This window comes from Chlorocebus sabaeus, chromosome 2 (assembly GCF_047675955.1).
Source record: "Chlorocebus sabaeus isolate Y175 chromosome 2, mChlSab1.0.hap1, whole genome shotgun sequence".
Classification (NCBI taxonomy): Eukaryota; Metazoa; Chordata; class Mammalia; order Primates; family Cercopithecidae; genus Chlorocebus; species Chlorocebus sabaeus.
Window position 1 is genome coordinate 61,375,754 of NC_132905.1, and position 15,573 is coordinate 61,391,326.

Genomic DNA, 15,573 nt, shown 5'->3' on the forward strand with positions numbered 1-15,573 from the left:
GGGAGTGTTGGGGAAAAACAGGGAGGTGAGAGAAAATGACAGCTACATAGTACAGGGTTTCTTTTTGGGGTGATGAAGATGTTCTAAAACTGCGGTGGTTGCATAGCTCTGTGAATATGCTAAAAACCTCTGAATTGTACATTTTAAATCAGTGAATTGTATGGTATGTGTATTAAATCTCAATAAAGCCTCTTCCCTAACACACACCAAAAAAAAATCAAAAAACAAACAAAAACCTTTGGGGACTATGTTACACAGTGAAAGATAGAATGGCAACAAGCCATACCAAACATGAAGTGTCAGAGTAAGCTACAGCTTTCTCTCACACCTTCACATCCCTTTCCCTCCACTTCAAATCTACACATTAAAAAAAAAAGAAAATAAAAATAGCTAATAAGTTTCCTAAATGGAAAATTCCTGACATGAAAACGTTCTCAATCTTAGCCATACCTCCCTTGGCGTAAAGTCTTGCTACTTTCCTGGGTCTGGTTTTTCTAAAGAGTACTGGGAATCTTGAACTGTAATTATAGTTCAATCATTCTTATTAAAGGTTTCTAAATAAAACTAGCTTAATTAAAAGGTATTTTATCCACTTATTTTCAGAGACAGATATAGCTAGAATTAACAGACTTCCTACATTATTCTAGGTTTTATGCTAGATACTTCCATATATGTTATGTCATTTTCATTATTACAACCATGAAAGACACTATCTCCATTTTACCGAAGAGAAAATGGTATATAGAGGTCAATGGCTTATCCAAGGGATTAAATTTAAGCCAAGGTCAGTAGTGTACCTGACACTTGACTTAAAGTTCAGTGATCTTTGAACCTTGCTAAACCATGAGATCCTCATGTCTCCTGAAACAGAATCACCAGAGGTAGCCTCACTTTACAAATCCATTTGTCATGAACTGACCATAACTTTAAAACTTCATGAAAAAATGTGCTTTGAAATTACCCCTGATGCTTATTTTGTTTTATATGAAAATTAATTTTTTGTAAATTTTATGGACAAGTATTCAGAATTTGCATTCAAAGTAACAACTGTTATCCAGAGGTCTCACAGTGAGGCAGAAGATCCTTGGAAACAATATTCTGTGAGGAATCCATATTACACAGCGATGTAAGTTAAATACATGACACTGAATTGACATTAAGAAGCTAAACTGAGCTAAATTAACTACTGTTTTGTATTACAGGAATCTGACTTGGAAGAAGAAAACATTTTCCCCACCGTTAAAGAAAACACTGCCCAGCTAGCACAAAACCACTGCCACCTGGCTGCCTGGTGGTCCACGCAGCTGAACCACCCCTGCATTCCAGAGGCAAGGCAGACTCTCTTCTTCTTGACCATACTGACTCAGGAAACATTTACTGAGATCTATATGTGCCAGAAAACACTAAGGAAATAAACTTCTTGCCCACAAAGAAGTCACAACACTGAGGAAAGAATATCAAGCTTCATGGCTAGAAGGGTCTGAGAAAAAGCCTATCAATTCCCCATGTTCCCTTGAGGAAACATGGTCAAAGCCACAAATGTCCCACCGGGAGCCAGTGAACAATAGAGCTGTAAAAACCAATTCATCTTCAAATAATCTAAAATCTTGATTTCCCCCATCCTGAATAATAACTATTTCAGAGCATTGTAAAACTATGACAACCATAGTCCGTACTATTTTAAAACTGTGGGTGGGAGGAAGGAGACATCGTAGAATTGTGAGAACTAATGACACACATATCATGAGATGTACCTCAAAGAAAAAGGCTGACAACTCCTGAGGTAGAAATAAAGCTGCCTCTAAAATCACAAGATATTAGAGTAGAAATACCACAAAAAGTGACAGTGACAGTACTATGAAGATAAGCATGTAGGACCAGAGACAAAATTCAGCTCTAACATCAGGATGCCATGAAGGGGTGTTTCAAGCCATCCCAAAAGACTGAAAAGGGACTTGCCCAGTGTGGGGAGCCTGGGGGGATCCCCACAAAGCAGGGTAGCTTTTTTCTCATTATTTACCAGCAGTATCTCCTTAGCCACTAGACTGATGCTGTGAGGAAAGGAAGCAGCACAGGGCCTGCTACAATAACAAGGCTGACTGCTTAGTGTCTGGATGGAACAAACTGTTCACATTAATGTTTTAAGGTTTCCCATGTATGCCTCAAAATAATAAGCAAATGTAGAAAAAATCCAGAAGAGAGGAAAATTCAAAATCTGTCTAAAAGTGCCTCTGCCATACAGAACTACTCTGTGATATTATAGGCTCTATAAACAATTTATTTCCCCCTGATGCTTCACTTCTGGAATCTCCACAGATTCTACAAACTTGATAAACTTAACCCTTCCAAGACTATTCTATTTCAGGTCTTAACATATTTTAAAACAGTACAAATCTTTTATGTGATGCAAAAGTAGAGATTTCTTCAGTGGGGGAGACACAGAGGCCCCAGGAGGACATAAAACAACTGGAAGAGATATTTTCACACGTTCTCAACACAAAGAAATGATAAATGCATGAGGTGATGAGTATGCTAACTATCTTCATTTGATCATTATACAACACAGACATATATCAAAAAAACAAATTGTACCCCATCAATATGTGCAATACAATGTGTCAATTAAAAACTATTTTTTAAAAAAAGGTAGGAGGGAGATACTCTCCAGAATGCTAATTTGAATTCTTACATCAAAAGGCAGCATCTAAATGTTTCACTGTTCCATTATAAAACGGTAATGCAGAAGCCCAAGGTATGGTGGAAAGGTCCAGGGCATGGGCTTGAGTCAGACTACCTACAAATGACCACTGTCATTTATTTACCAGCCTTCAGTTCCCTGGAGCAGCCAGGCCTGTCTTGGCCTTGGAAAGAAAGAGAAATTCCACCAAGCCAGTTAGCACTGTACCACTAAGGGGAGCGCTGTCTCAGTGGCCTTGGACTTTTGGAATCAATTTTCTAAGAACTTTCCACTTTGCTTCTGCTTAATTAAGGACAAAAATCATAGATTCTCAAATAGAGAAAATAATCGGAGACATTTAAGGACTGTGACCAAAGTATTTCTGTTTAAGCACAATTTCCTGAAATAAAGCTTATGAGAACAAGTATAACAAAGAAAGCTAGTTAGACTTTATTTTGACAATAGTTTTCTAAAGCCTCAACTTTATATGGGGAGTAGTCATCTTTATAGAGAAGAAATAGGCATAGACTGGACCTATTAATAAAACAAAACACAGATATTTAAATACTTAAGATAATGGTAACTGCTAGATTAATTCAGAAATGACTGTTACACAACCTAATTTACCAAGAGCAGTTTTTAAATTGAATTTCAGTCTTTATAAAAATTTAAGCTGAATTTCAGTCTTCAGAAAATATTCATGAGACATGTGATTCCCAAAAAATCATGGTGGCTGCTTACAGATAAATATATCCACACATCCTCCAAAAACTTTACAGATCAACAAAAAGCAAACACCACCACCCATAATCCGTGCCCACAGCAAAAGGAGGCATTATTCAGCAAGCCTCCATTAAATATAATTGAGGAAATAAAAAATCCAAAACTACCAGAGCTAGCAACACTGCCTCTGCTGCCAGTCAGAGGGGAATCTGTGGACAGGAGAGGGGAGTTTAACCTGGCAATCGTTGTCCAGGGAAGAACTCTCAGCAAGGAAGTGCCCTACCAGGGTAGGCAAACACCCCAGACCAGGCGGAAGACCTGGTAGGTTAGAGCACTGCAGTTGGGAACGAATAGAGGGGCTTTGCCACAGGCAGCAGTTTCCAGAAGACACTGCTTCTGGGAGAAGGCAACTTAGAAGGTGGGGGCAACTCTATGGAGGCTTGGCAGTGAAAGGAAAGAAGGCAAGTGATGGAAATACATTCTTGATACAAAAGAGTATCACAAAATTAGAAGTCACGCCAACCCTCTATCTACTCCTCTACAGCACCATTCATTAAAGAAACCGTATTTAACTGTACCTATACAAGGCAGCATTTAAACTAAGAAACCCGTGAAGTCACACAAACCCCTCATCTCCTGTCACAGAAACACATGCTATTGAGTGTCCAAGAATCTCTGTCACTCTCTACACTAAACAGAAAGGAGAAACAGCATCCATATGAAGCTACTATATAAGAAAGAAGATCCTAAGTGAATTAATGCAGGAATAGAAAATCAAATACCACATGTTTTCACCATAAGTGGCAGCAAAACACTGGATACTCATGGGCATACAAATGGCAACAGTAGACACTGGGGACTCTAGAGGGGCATGGGGGAGAAACAGTTGAAAAACTATTGGGTACTATGCTCAGTATCTGGGTGACAGGATCATTTGTACCCTAAACCTCAGTAGCACACAATATACCTACCCAGTTAACAAACCTGCACATGTTCCCCCTGAATCTAAAATAAAAGTTGTAAAAAAGGAATAAATATTAAAATAAAATTGAGTCATACCAAAACAACCCCAAAACAAAAAAGAAACAAGAATTAAAATATGTTCCCTAAAACAATCACAAGGCACAGGAAAACAATTCCATATGACTGAAATATTATTAAACAGATATGAAAGTACATCATAAGTTAGAAATTTAAAAACTCATCATGGAAATACACACAAAAAAAGTAAGATGATGAACTCTTGTTTCAAATTCTAGAAGGACAGAAATAAAAAGACAAAATGATCTCGGAAATAAAATCTCTGTTATAACATACCTAGGGGGAGAGCAGATTCTACTGACAATAAGGAAAACTATGCAAACAGCCAAGAGAACAAAAATGAAGAGAAAAGGATCTAAGTAAAAGTGATACAGGATGGGCAAAGAGCCAATATCCATGTAATGTGAGTCCCTGAAGAAGGGAGGAAAAAAACCCACTTTCGAAATCTGAGAAAATTTTCTGGAAACAAAAGGCATGAATCTAAATACTGAATAGGCCTACATGTACTTGGAAAACTGACCCAGAATAGTCTACTATGAAACATATCCTAGTAAGATGACTAGATTTTATAAATGAAGAACATTTCTGGGCTTCCACATAAAACGGCAAAGTTACTTCTAAAACTAAGAAAATCAGGCTAAGACTTCAACAGCAATATACAGAGCAAAAGAACAGTGGAACAATCCTTTACCGGAAACTCAAGGGGGAAAAAAGTGAGCCAAGGATTACACAATCAGGCCATCCATCAAGCACCCCCAGTGTAAGCCAGGACCCAAGGGATAACTAAGAGATGACTAGGAAACATAGTTGAAATGACTGGTGGTGTCACTGCATATGTTGTATTGTATATCTAAGACAAAATGTGAGGACGAGGGTAGAAAAATAATAGGGAAACACTTCTACGTCTGATAAAGTACAAACGGCTTAAAAAAAAAAAAAAAAACAGGCACATTAGAGAACAAGAGATGTAGAACATGCTCACTGAGAGGCACATAGGTAATAGGAGTTTTCCAGAGTAAACAAAATAAAAGGCACCTAAGTAAGGAAAAGGAGCTAAGGATATTTAAAAACATTTATAGCATAAAGGTAACCAGTAGAACAAAATTACAAACCTTTCTAAAAAGAGAAAAGAGATGACATGAACACAAATAACAATGAAAATATAATATACAGTACATATAGTGGTATGACAGTTAAGAACCAATCATATACTTGTCATTTTCAGATCTGCTCACAAAATAAAACCCAACTTTGTGCTCAATACAAGAAACACAACTAAAATACCAATTCCAAAAGGCTTAAAATAAAGATGGTCAAAAGTATACCAAACCAATCAAGCAGCTCTTGTTAGCGCTGTCGTAACAGCAAATAACCCTAATGTCTCCCAAAGGCTTCTCTCAGTCACTTGACTTGTTACTGCAGACTGGCTGTGACTGCTGGCTCTTTCTCCAAGTGTCATCATTCTCTACTGTGGAATGTACCACTTATCCGGTACATATACTCTTCTTAATTTCTTACAGAAGGGAAAAAGCCATGGCACAAGTGCCTTCCACTCATACTTTATCAGTCGAAGTCAGTCACATGGCCACAACTAGCAGCAGAGGGCACACGGTAACAGACGGCATGTATGATCCTCTTACATAATACAGTCCTAAGGAATGCAAATACAAGCAATAAGAAAATAGAGATTGCTACCCTGCAATGAGACAAAATTTGGGCTCAAAGGCCTTCAAGAAGCTCTCTTCATAATGCTAAAAATATAATTCATAATAATATTAGTTGTGAAAATCTATGCACCAAAAACACAGTAGCCCCCTTTATAAAGCAGAAATTGCAAAAGCTAAAAAAAACAGAAATACACTTACAAGAAAGCAGATATTAATATGCCCCTCTAAGTCCAAAACAGATCAAGTGAACAAAAAATACAGACATGAAAGACACAGACAATATAATCAATAACTAGACATGAGGGATCTCTATCAAAATTTGACAAGAAAATATCCACCTTCTAAAGTACACACAGGGGATTACAATCCCAGCACTTCGGGAGGCCGAGGCAATTGGATCATTTGAGGTCAGGAGTTTGAGACCAGTCTGGCCAACACGGTGAAGCCCCGTTTCTACTAAGTATACAAAAATTAGCCAGGTGGGGTGGCACATGCCTGTATTCCTAGCTACTGGGGAGGCTGAAGCAGGAGAATCGCTTGAACCTAGGTGGCGGAGATTGCAGTGAGTTGCACCACTGTACTCCAGCCTGGGCGACAGCATGACTCTGTCTCCAAAAAAATAAAGTGTACATGGGGGCTGGGTGCAGGTGGCTCATGCCCATGATCCCAGCACTCTCTGAGAGGCCAAAGCAGGAGGATTGTTTGAGGCCACGAGTTCAAGACCATCTTGGGAAACACAGTAAGACTCCGTGTCTAAAAAAAATTTGTGTACCTGGACCATTCATGAACACCAACAATATATTAAGTGGCAAAGAAAATCTCTGATCATAATGAAAAAAAAAGAAGTTTAAGTAATAATATACAAAGAAAGGCCATTCTGTCTATCTGGAATAAAACCCTTAAAAAAAAACCTCTTGGAACAAAGGGGAAACAAACTAAGATAAAAATATTGTATAACAAGATCTATAAAATACAACTGAAGCAGTTTTAAGAACAAAAGTATAGCCATGAATATTTGAATCCATACAAATAAAATAATGAAAACAGTGAAAAAACACCTCCCTAGAAAAATGAACCAGAGGGAAAAACAAAAGAAGCCAAAGAAAGCAATAAAGATAAAAGTAGAAGTCAGTAAGACAGAAAACACAAAACCAGTAGAACAAATCAATCAAAATATTCGTTGTTTAGGGAAAAAGAATCAAAAGAATCAAGGAAAAAAGGTAAAAAGCACAAATACAAAAATAAAGTGATAGAAGAAAATTACTAAAACAGAACATTTTTAAAAATCAGAAAAGACTACTATGCACAATGCAAATATATTTTTTAAAACTTAGATAAAATGAATTATTTCCTAGGAAAACACAATTTACCAAAATTGACATCAGTAGAGAAAGAAAATTTAATTACAAACTCCAGAGACAAAAACAAGAAAGTTATCAAAGAAATACCCATCAAAAGCCCCAATGGTTTCACTGTGGTATATTCTTAAACCTTCAAAGACTGGAGTCCAAAAAAAAGAAAAAAAAGAAAAAATCCAAATTATTTTTGGGAGGCACCTGCAACAGCAATACTTCAAGCTGATAAAGACTACATACAAATGAACTGTAGATAAAACAATCCTAAATCATATATGTAAAAATGGAATCTAGGCCGGGCACAGTGGCTCACGCCTATAATCCCAGCCCTGTGGGAGACGAACCAGGTAGATCATTCGAGCCCAGGAGTTTGAAACCAGCCTAGCCAACATGCTGAAACCCCATATCTAATAAAAATACAAAAATTAGCTGGGCATGGTGGCCTGTGCCTGTAATCCCAGCTGCTCAGGAGGCTAAGGTGGAAGGAGCACTTAAGCCTGGGAGGCGGAGGTTGCAGTGAGTAATGAGCACACCAGCCTGGGCGACAAAGTGAGACCCTGTCACAAATAAATAAATAAATAAATAAATAAATAAATAAATAAAAAATAGAATCTAAATTTAAAAATATATTACAATCCTGAGAGATTTACTCCAAGAGTGCAAGGACAGTACAATGCGAGGCCTCGTATTTACTAATTAACATATAATAACTCTAAGGAGAAAAATGTTTATCTCCACAGATACTCAAAAAGGGCTTCAAAATACAACACTAATGCCTAATGAAAACACGGACTAAAACTGGAATTGACAGACATGTCCTTACCATGAAAAAAGATACCTTAATTCAAGAAAGTACTGACTTATTCAATTTTCTTATTACTTATAAGTTCTACTTAAACACAAAAATAGTTAACATTCTGAAACTACTTCCAAGTTTCCTTACTGTGAACTTTATTAGTCACTGAAAATTCTTTGAAGGTACAAAAGCTTTACTGATTTTATCATCCAATCAAATAAACACAATGTAAAAATCTAAGAAGAGTATATGAAGTCTGTAACTAGGGTGATTCTGTGTCCTCACTGCATAGACATGCTTGATTTGTACCCATTTCCTTAGTATCTCAAAAATATCGCAATTTGGACAATATATTCTCTTTGACTCCATAACTCACAAAAATAGAAAAATATATTAAAAAATTTTTAAGTAAAATATTTTGATTAGCTTAAATACTTATTCAGCATTAATTCACATGATTAATTAAGATTTAAATCTGCTGTTTATATACACAAGGTAATAGAGATTGAGATATAACTAAGTAAAATGAGGGGGTAAAGGGGAAAATCTAAGACCATGAAAGTTATAATAAATTCTTCATCATTTTTAGCAAAATCAATAGATACTGTCTAAAATCAAGAAATCAAGAAGTAGAAGTGCTCTAAAATTATTTAGAAATATGGTGGTAACCATCAGAAAAACTAATGAGAAAGTTAAAAATGGTTGCCTCTTAGGAGTGAGATTATGGAAAAGGCTCAGAGAACTTTTCTTTTCAACTGAAAACTCTCTGTGCTGGGCACGGTGGCTCACGCCTGTAATTCTAGCACTTTGGGAGGCCGAGGCAGGCGGATCACGAGGTCAGAAATTCAAGACCAGCCTAGCCAACATGGTGAAACCCTGTCTCTACTAAAAATACAAAAATTAGCTGGGCGTGGTGGCACATGTCTGTAATCCCAGCTACTTGGGAAACTAAGGCAGGAGAATTGCTTGAGCCCAGGAGGCAGAGGTTGCAGTGAGCCAAGATCACGCCACTGCACTCCAGCCTGGGCAACAGAGCAAGACTCCATCAAAAAAAAAAAAAAAAGAAGAAGAAGAAAACTCTCTGTACTCCTTGTACTTTTCTACCGTGTACAGTTACAATGTTTATAATAAACAAATATTTAAATAAAAGGCCTGGTACGGGGGCTAACCGCTGTAACAGCAGCAGTTTGGGAAGTTGAGGTCAGCAGAGCAGATCATTTCAGTCCCGGAGTTGCAGACCAGCCTGGGCAACATAGCAAGACCCTGTCTCTACAAAAAATACAAAATTAGTCAGGCATGGTAGTGCATGCTTGCAGTCCTAGCTACTTGGGAGGCTGAGGTGGGAGGATCTCTTGAGCTCAGGAGGTCAAGATTGAAGTGGGCAGATATCTCGCCACTGCCTTCCAGCCTAGGCAACAGAGTGAGAGCTTGTCTCAAAAAAATAAATACATACATAAAACGGAAGAAAGTGACTTAAAATCTCCTTTACTTGGTATAGCTTTACTCTTGAAAACTAGGTAAGAATAAAAGAAAAAACATCAGCATTTATATTAGCATTAATACATTCATTCTCTCCACCAATATTTACCACGTGCCCACCACATGCCTCAGGCTAGGTGACGTGTTAGCCACAGCAACAAAACAGGCAGACTTCCAAGGAGCCACACATGACCACTGGCCCTCCCTCTCTCTCCAGAGTAACTGCACCTCACAGAGCTCACAAGAATGAAAGAATATGTGGAGAAAACTGCAAAAATGCAACAAGAAAAAGGCCAGTCTGGTAACAGCTTATTATTTGATACCAAGCTGTAACAACCTAAAATCAGAAAACTGGCCGGGCGCAGTGGCTCACGCCTGTAATCCCAGCACTTTGGGAGGCCGAGGCGGGCAGATCACGAGGTCAGGAGATCGAGCCTATCCTGGCTAACACGGTGAAACCCCGTCTCTACTAAAAATACAAAAAAATTAGCCAAGCGCGGTGGCAGGCGCCTGTAGTCCCAGCTACTCCGGAGGCTGAGGCAGGAGAATGTCCTGAACCCGGGAGGCGGAGCTTGCAGTGAGCTGAGATTGCACCACTGCACTCCAGCCTGGGCCACAGAGCGCGACTCCGTCTCAAAAAAAAAAAAAAAAAAAAAATCAGAAAACCAAACAATTATAATAAAGTCATATAGCTCTGTGCAACTGAATAAGCATTCTGACCTCATTCAATCCTTAACAACCATGAAAAACAGATTCTGTCCCTCTGCCCATTTGAAAACTAAGAAAACAAGTTCTGAGTATGATTTACTTGACTATAGTCACCAAAACAGTAAATGAGAGAACTTGAACCGCCACCTGGTCTCCCCATGAATAATAATATAATTATATTTCTTATGTGTATTATATAATTTATAAAAGTAATTGTTCAATTTATAATCTATTTCTTTTGAGAAAGATACACAAATACACATATATATTTCTTATACTGTATCACCTGTCTCTATAAGTAAACTTGAGCCTAATAATTTTTTTAAAAGCTCAATCTGCATTTGAACAACAATTGTAACTGAGGAAAACCTAAATGCTTCACCTATGTTATCACATGGCCCCACCATATTTTGGCAAAACTTAAAAGCAGTCTTTGTTGAAATAAACACAAGTGAAGAATACTGATAATTTATAGTCTGCAATGCTTAATATTCACAATTTTCACAAACAGTTAATAAATTATAGATTCACAATTATTTCAAGATAACCCAGTGGGGCCTTTCATTAAATTTACATTGACATTGCCAGATTTATAGCTCTTGTGTAAACTCTGAGACTAAACACTGAAAGGCAAAAGACAGCGTTAACCATAAAGAACATCTTTCCATTGGCATTTTTTTTTTTTGAGACGGAGTCTCACTCAGGGGCCCAGGCTGGAGTGCTGTGGCACGATCTCAGCTCACTACAACCTCTGCCTATCAGGTTCAAGTGATTCTCCCGCCTCAGCCTACCAAGTAGCTGGTATTACAGGTGCCTGCCACCACACCAGGCTAATTTTTGTATTTTTAGTAGAGACAGGGTTTCACCATGTTGGCTAGCCTGGTCTCAAACTCCTGACTTCAAGTGATCCTCCCGCCTTGGCCTCCCAGAGTGCTGGGATTACAGGCGTGAGCCACTGCATCTGGTCTCCACTGTCATTCTTAAGCACTTTCTTCTACATGCATTGTGCAGGTTATTCCCAGTCGGGTCTCACAGCAACAAGATGGAGGGGATAGTATTAAAAGAGGCTTTTCCAATTGAAAACTATCTTAATGTCAGCCTCAGGCCGATTTAAAATCATACGAGTAGCTCATTAACATTATATGTTAGAATTTGAAATTAACTACAAAATTCCATAGCTCATTCCTGGCAACAAACTAAAGGACAATACAACTCCTTTGGAAGCAGTTTTACTAAATGTACTATACTACAAACTTGAGAAAAAGTTTTAACTCCACAACTACAAAAGCACATCACTGTTTAACTGGTAATTAAGCAGAAACACAAACCATCACAACAGTGGTTTCCTGCAATGTTTGCATCCCTTGTCAGCCCTTTTCCTGGGGAGGAAGGTGGGGGTGGGGAAGGAATACTGATACCTTACCTATCAAGCAGATAAGGCACAGGATTTGTGCCTTACACAGAGAAGAAATATTTGACTGATACATTCTCATAAATACATTAAGTATATTTTCATCTAATTTTACTGAAAGCAACAACAACAACAAAAAAAACTGTAGAATACTACTAAGAATACAGTATTGCCACAAAACCAGTGTGAGTGGTAAACACTAGAGGAAAACTCATGACAGGCTTTAATCTGCAGACAGAACATTCAGAATGTCTGTGATGTGAAATATCTGCAATATGCCAAGCACCTTTTAATGACTGCCACAACCTCAAAACAGATCACCTGTCCTCTTTAAAGCACCAGCTAGTCAGCTCATGAGCTCTGATGATATTCAAGTCAGTCTGTGTGTTTTATTAATTTTGTGTTACGTTAATTCAGGAGTCTGACGTAGAGATGGACTACCCTGCATTTTAAATAAAGGATTACATGTAGACCTTTAGGAATGAATATGGGGGACATTCTATAGCTAAGAAGGCAGGGGCAGGGTGGAGTGACATGTATTCCAGTCTAGAAAAGTGATGATACATGCCATCTATAAGGTAGGATTCTAAACATCTAACACTGATACAGAATCTTAATTGTCCAGCTGTCACAGAGACACTATGTCTGTTTTCTGGCTTCAGTAATTATATAATATTACTTAACTCCTAAAACTTTAAGTACTCTTCTTCCTGCAAGCTTTCCTGGAGCAAGTATTACTGGAAATAACAGTCTTCAAAGTATAAATCACACTTGCATTAATGGTTAAAGCTCTTTCAGATATTTTATTTCATTAAAAGATCAATGAGGCTGGGCGCAGTGACTCATGCCTGTAAACCCAGCACTTTGGGAGGCCAAGGTGGATGGATCATGAGGTCTGGAGTTCAAGACCGGTCTGGCCAACATAGCGAAACCCTGTCTCTACTAAAAATACAAAAAAAAAAAAGAACAACTAGCCAGGCATGGTAGTGGGCGGCTGTAATCCCAGCTACTCAGGAGACTGAGGCAGGAGAATCGCTTGAACCTGGGAGGCAGTGGTTGCAGTGAGCTGAGATCGCACCACTGCACTCCAGCCCGGGCAACAGTGTGAGACTCTGTCTCAAAAATAAATAAATAAATAAATAAATAAATAAATAAATAAATAAATAAATAAATCAGTGATGTATTCTAAAAGGTCTTTGGCTCTGAAATTCTGGAAAAGTCATCTGTTTGGTCTACTGCTTCTTTGATAAATAACTGGAGCTGACAATTTTGATTAATATGTTAATTAATATCTCATAGTCACTGTCTCCAACATCCATGGTTCCAAACGTTTTACAAACATAACCTCACTGAACCCGCATAAATTTTGAGATATACTATTATTGTCTCCATTTTATACACTGGAAACTGAAGCACAGAGAGGCTAAGTAACTTGTCCTAAGTCCCAAAGCTAGATAATAAACTGACCTGTTGTACCCGGGTAAGAACTAAGATGCACTAACTTTTGTGTAAACTGAGTGTGAATGGTGAAGACTGGTCTTCGTATATGTCCTGTCAATAACATAGGTAGCAACAGTTAAAAGGGAGATGTTTCTTTAAAAACAAAGGCTTTTCAAAATCCTTTAAGGATTATAAGCTCAAGATTTGGCCTAGTTTCCTAAAAACATCGAAAACCTCTTTCCCAAAAGGAGTGTTCTCCTGAGACAAGCACCAAGTGCTGTCATGCTTTTTCCTCTGCCAGTTACAGACTCTCCCACAGGGAAGCACTTCCTGACTTGAAATACATTGTAACATTAAAATAACCTCCCGGCATGAGGTACTATGGCATTAAATTTTATCAGAGTGAATTTTAAATGTTTTGTGAATCAAAACATTTAAAAGGAGTTAGTGTGGCGCTAGCACTTGATGGTACTGTTATAACTTTTAAATGCAAAACAAAACATAATTCATAGCTATATTTCCTACACATCACATGAGAAATTTAGAAATCAGCTGTGATAAATGTCCTCTTAGAGGTTCTTGAGGACAGGGACCCTTATCTTCATGCATTTTTGCAGCCCTTTATGCATTTCTGTAGTTATGAGTACTGCACGAAACTTGTCCTTAAGCGTTTCCTAAAGATATATCAATAGCCGTAAAGTACTATAATTTATAGCCAAAAGAATGAAGTTGGCAAAACAAGCTAAGAGCCCATTATGTGTGTCTTCGGAAATAAGAGTCTGAACTGAATGTGTACGGAAATGAAATCGTGTCTAGTCATGCAATGGGTTAAGTATCTGCTCTTGGTAACAGCAAAGGATCTTTCACTTTCAAAAGAAAAAAATGAAAACCAGCACACACAAAATTTCTGCCTTTCTCATCCTAAACAGCTGAATCATTCACATATTCAACAGCCCAGAAAAATTCTGGGCTGTCAGTGCGGGCTCTGCTTTTTGAGAGGCTGGAATTCAAAATCCTCCTTAAGAGAGAAAGGAAGAATTACAGGATATTAACGGGATTCCCAAAGGGCGCTGACTTAAACAGGAGCAGCGTCACCGTTAATCAAACAGGAGGCCCTGGCTATCAATCTCTGGAGAAGGAAAAACACTATGCTGAGAAAATACATTCGTTCATTATTCAAGTATTTACTAAAGGTGTACTCAGCGCAAGGCCACTGGCGGGAGGCCAACAAGCACACCAGCTCTGGATCCGGCGCCTGGCAGCCCCCTCCCCCGCGGGGCCCACCAGCAGGCAGGACGCCCCCAGAAGCGCGTGCCAGGCGCCAGGGGCGGCCCCTGCACTGACCCCTCCGGTTCCTCCTGGGCGCGCCTCACCCGGACCGGTCTCCGGAGCAATACGGGCTTCAACGTGGCGAAATGCACCAATACGACTCGCCACGCACGGAGAAGGGGGCCCCACGCGCGCCCCGGGCTACCCCGCCCCCGGCCCTCAGGGAGCTGCTGACCTGCTAGGTAGTGGGGCCCCTGCACCAACCCGGGCCAGGGCGACGGGGAAGATCCGGGGTCTCCAGAGGGCGCATGGGGCTGACAGCCCCCCTAGAGTGTTCTAGGGGCTTCGTGGGGCGCTTGGGGGGATCTGGGGGTCCTAGGGGTTCTCTGAAAGGCGCGTGGGGGCTGAGGGTCCCTGTGAGACTCTGGGGATTCCAAGGGGGCGTGTTAGGGGATCTGGAGGGCGTGTGGGGGCTGAGGAACCCTGGGGGGTTCTGCCGGCCCTACGGGGTCTCTAAAGTGCGCGTGGGGGCTGAGAGCCCCTGGGAGGATGCGGCGTTTCCAGGGACCCTGGGGGGCCCTGTGGGGTCTCCGGAGGGCGCGTGCGGACTGAGGGCCCCGGGGCGTCCTGGGGGCTCCAGGGGGCGCTAGGGGGCCCTACAGGATTTCTGGAGGACGCCTGCAGGCTGAGGGCCCCTAGGCGTGGTCTGAGGGTCCCAGAGGTCGCGTGGGGGACTCGGGGGGTCAGCGTGAAAGGAAGGGGGCCAAGTACCGAGACCCCCTAGGGCATGCACGGTCTGGCGCTCACCCAAACAGCCCTCGGAGGAAGGAGTGGGAGGCCTTGACTCGCTTCTCGGCCTCCGCCATCAGCTGTACCGCCTCACGCTCCTTCCCCGCGTTGTCCATGTCGCCAGCCGCAGCCGCCACAGCCCCCTCAGCCGGCTCGCTGCGCGCCCAGGCGCCTTAGCCCTCCCTCTGGCGGCCGCAGGGGCGCAGGCGCAGGCGCGA

General features: G+C 40.3%; 1 protein-coding gene across 1 annotated transcript in view; it reads right to left on the reverse strand.

Moving 5' to 3' along the window:
- The window catches only part of NAPB (NSF attachment protein beta), a 51,805-nt gene extending 36,232 nt beyond the window's left edge, over positions 1–15,573 (reverse strand). The window contains exon 1 of the mRNA XM_037993959.2: positions 15,374–15,573. Within this exon, the coding sequence (XP_037849887.2) occupies positions 15,374–15,471 (98 nt within the window). The 5' untranslated portion in view covers positions 15,472–15,573. The remainder of the gene's footprint in view (positions 1–15,373) is intronic.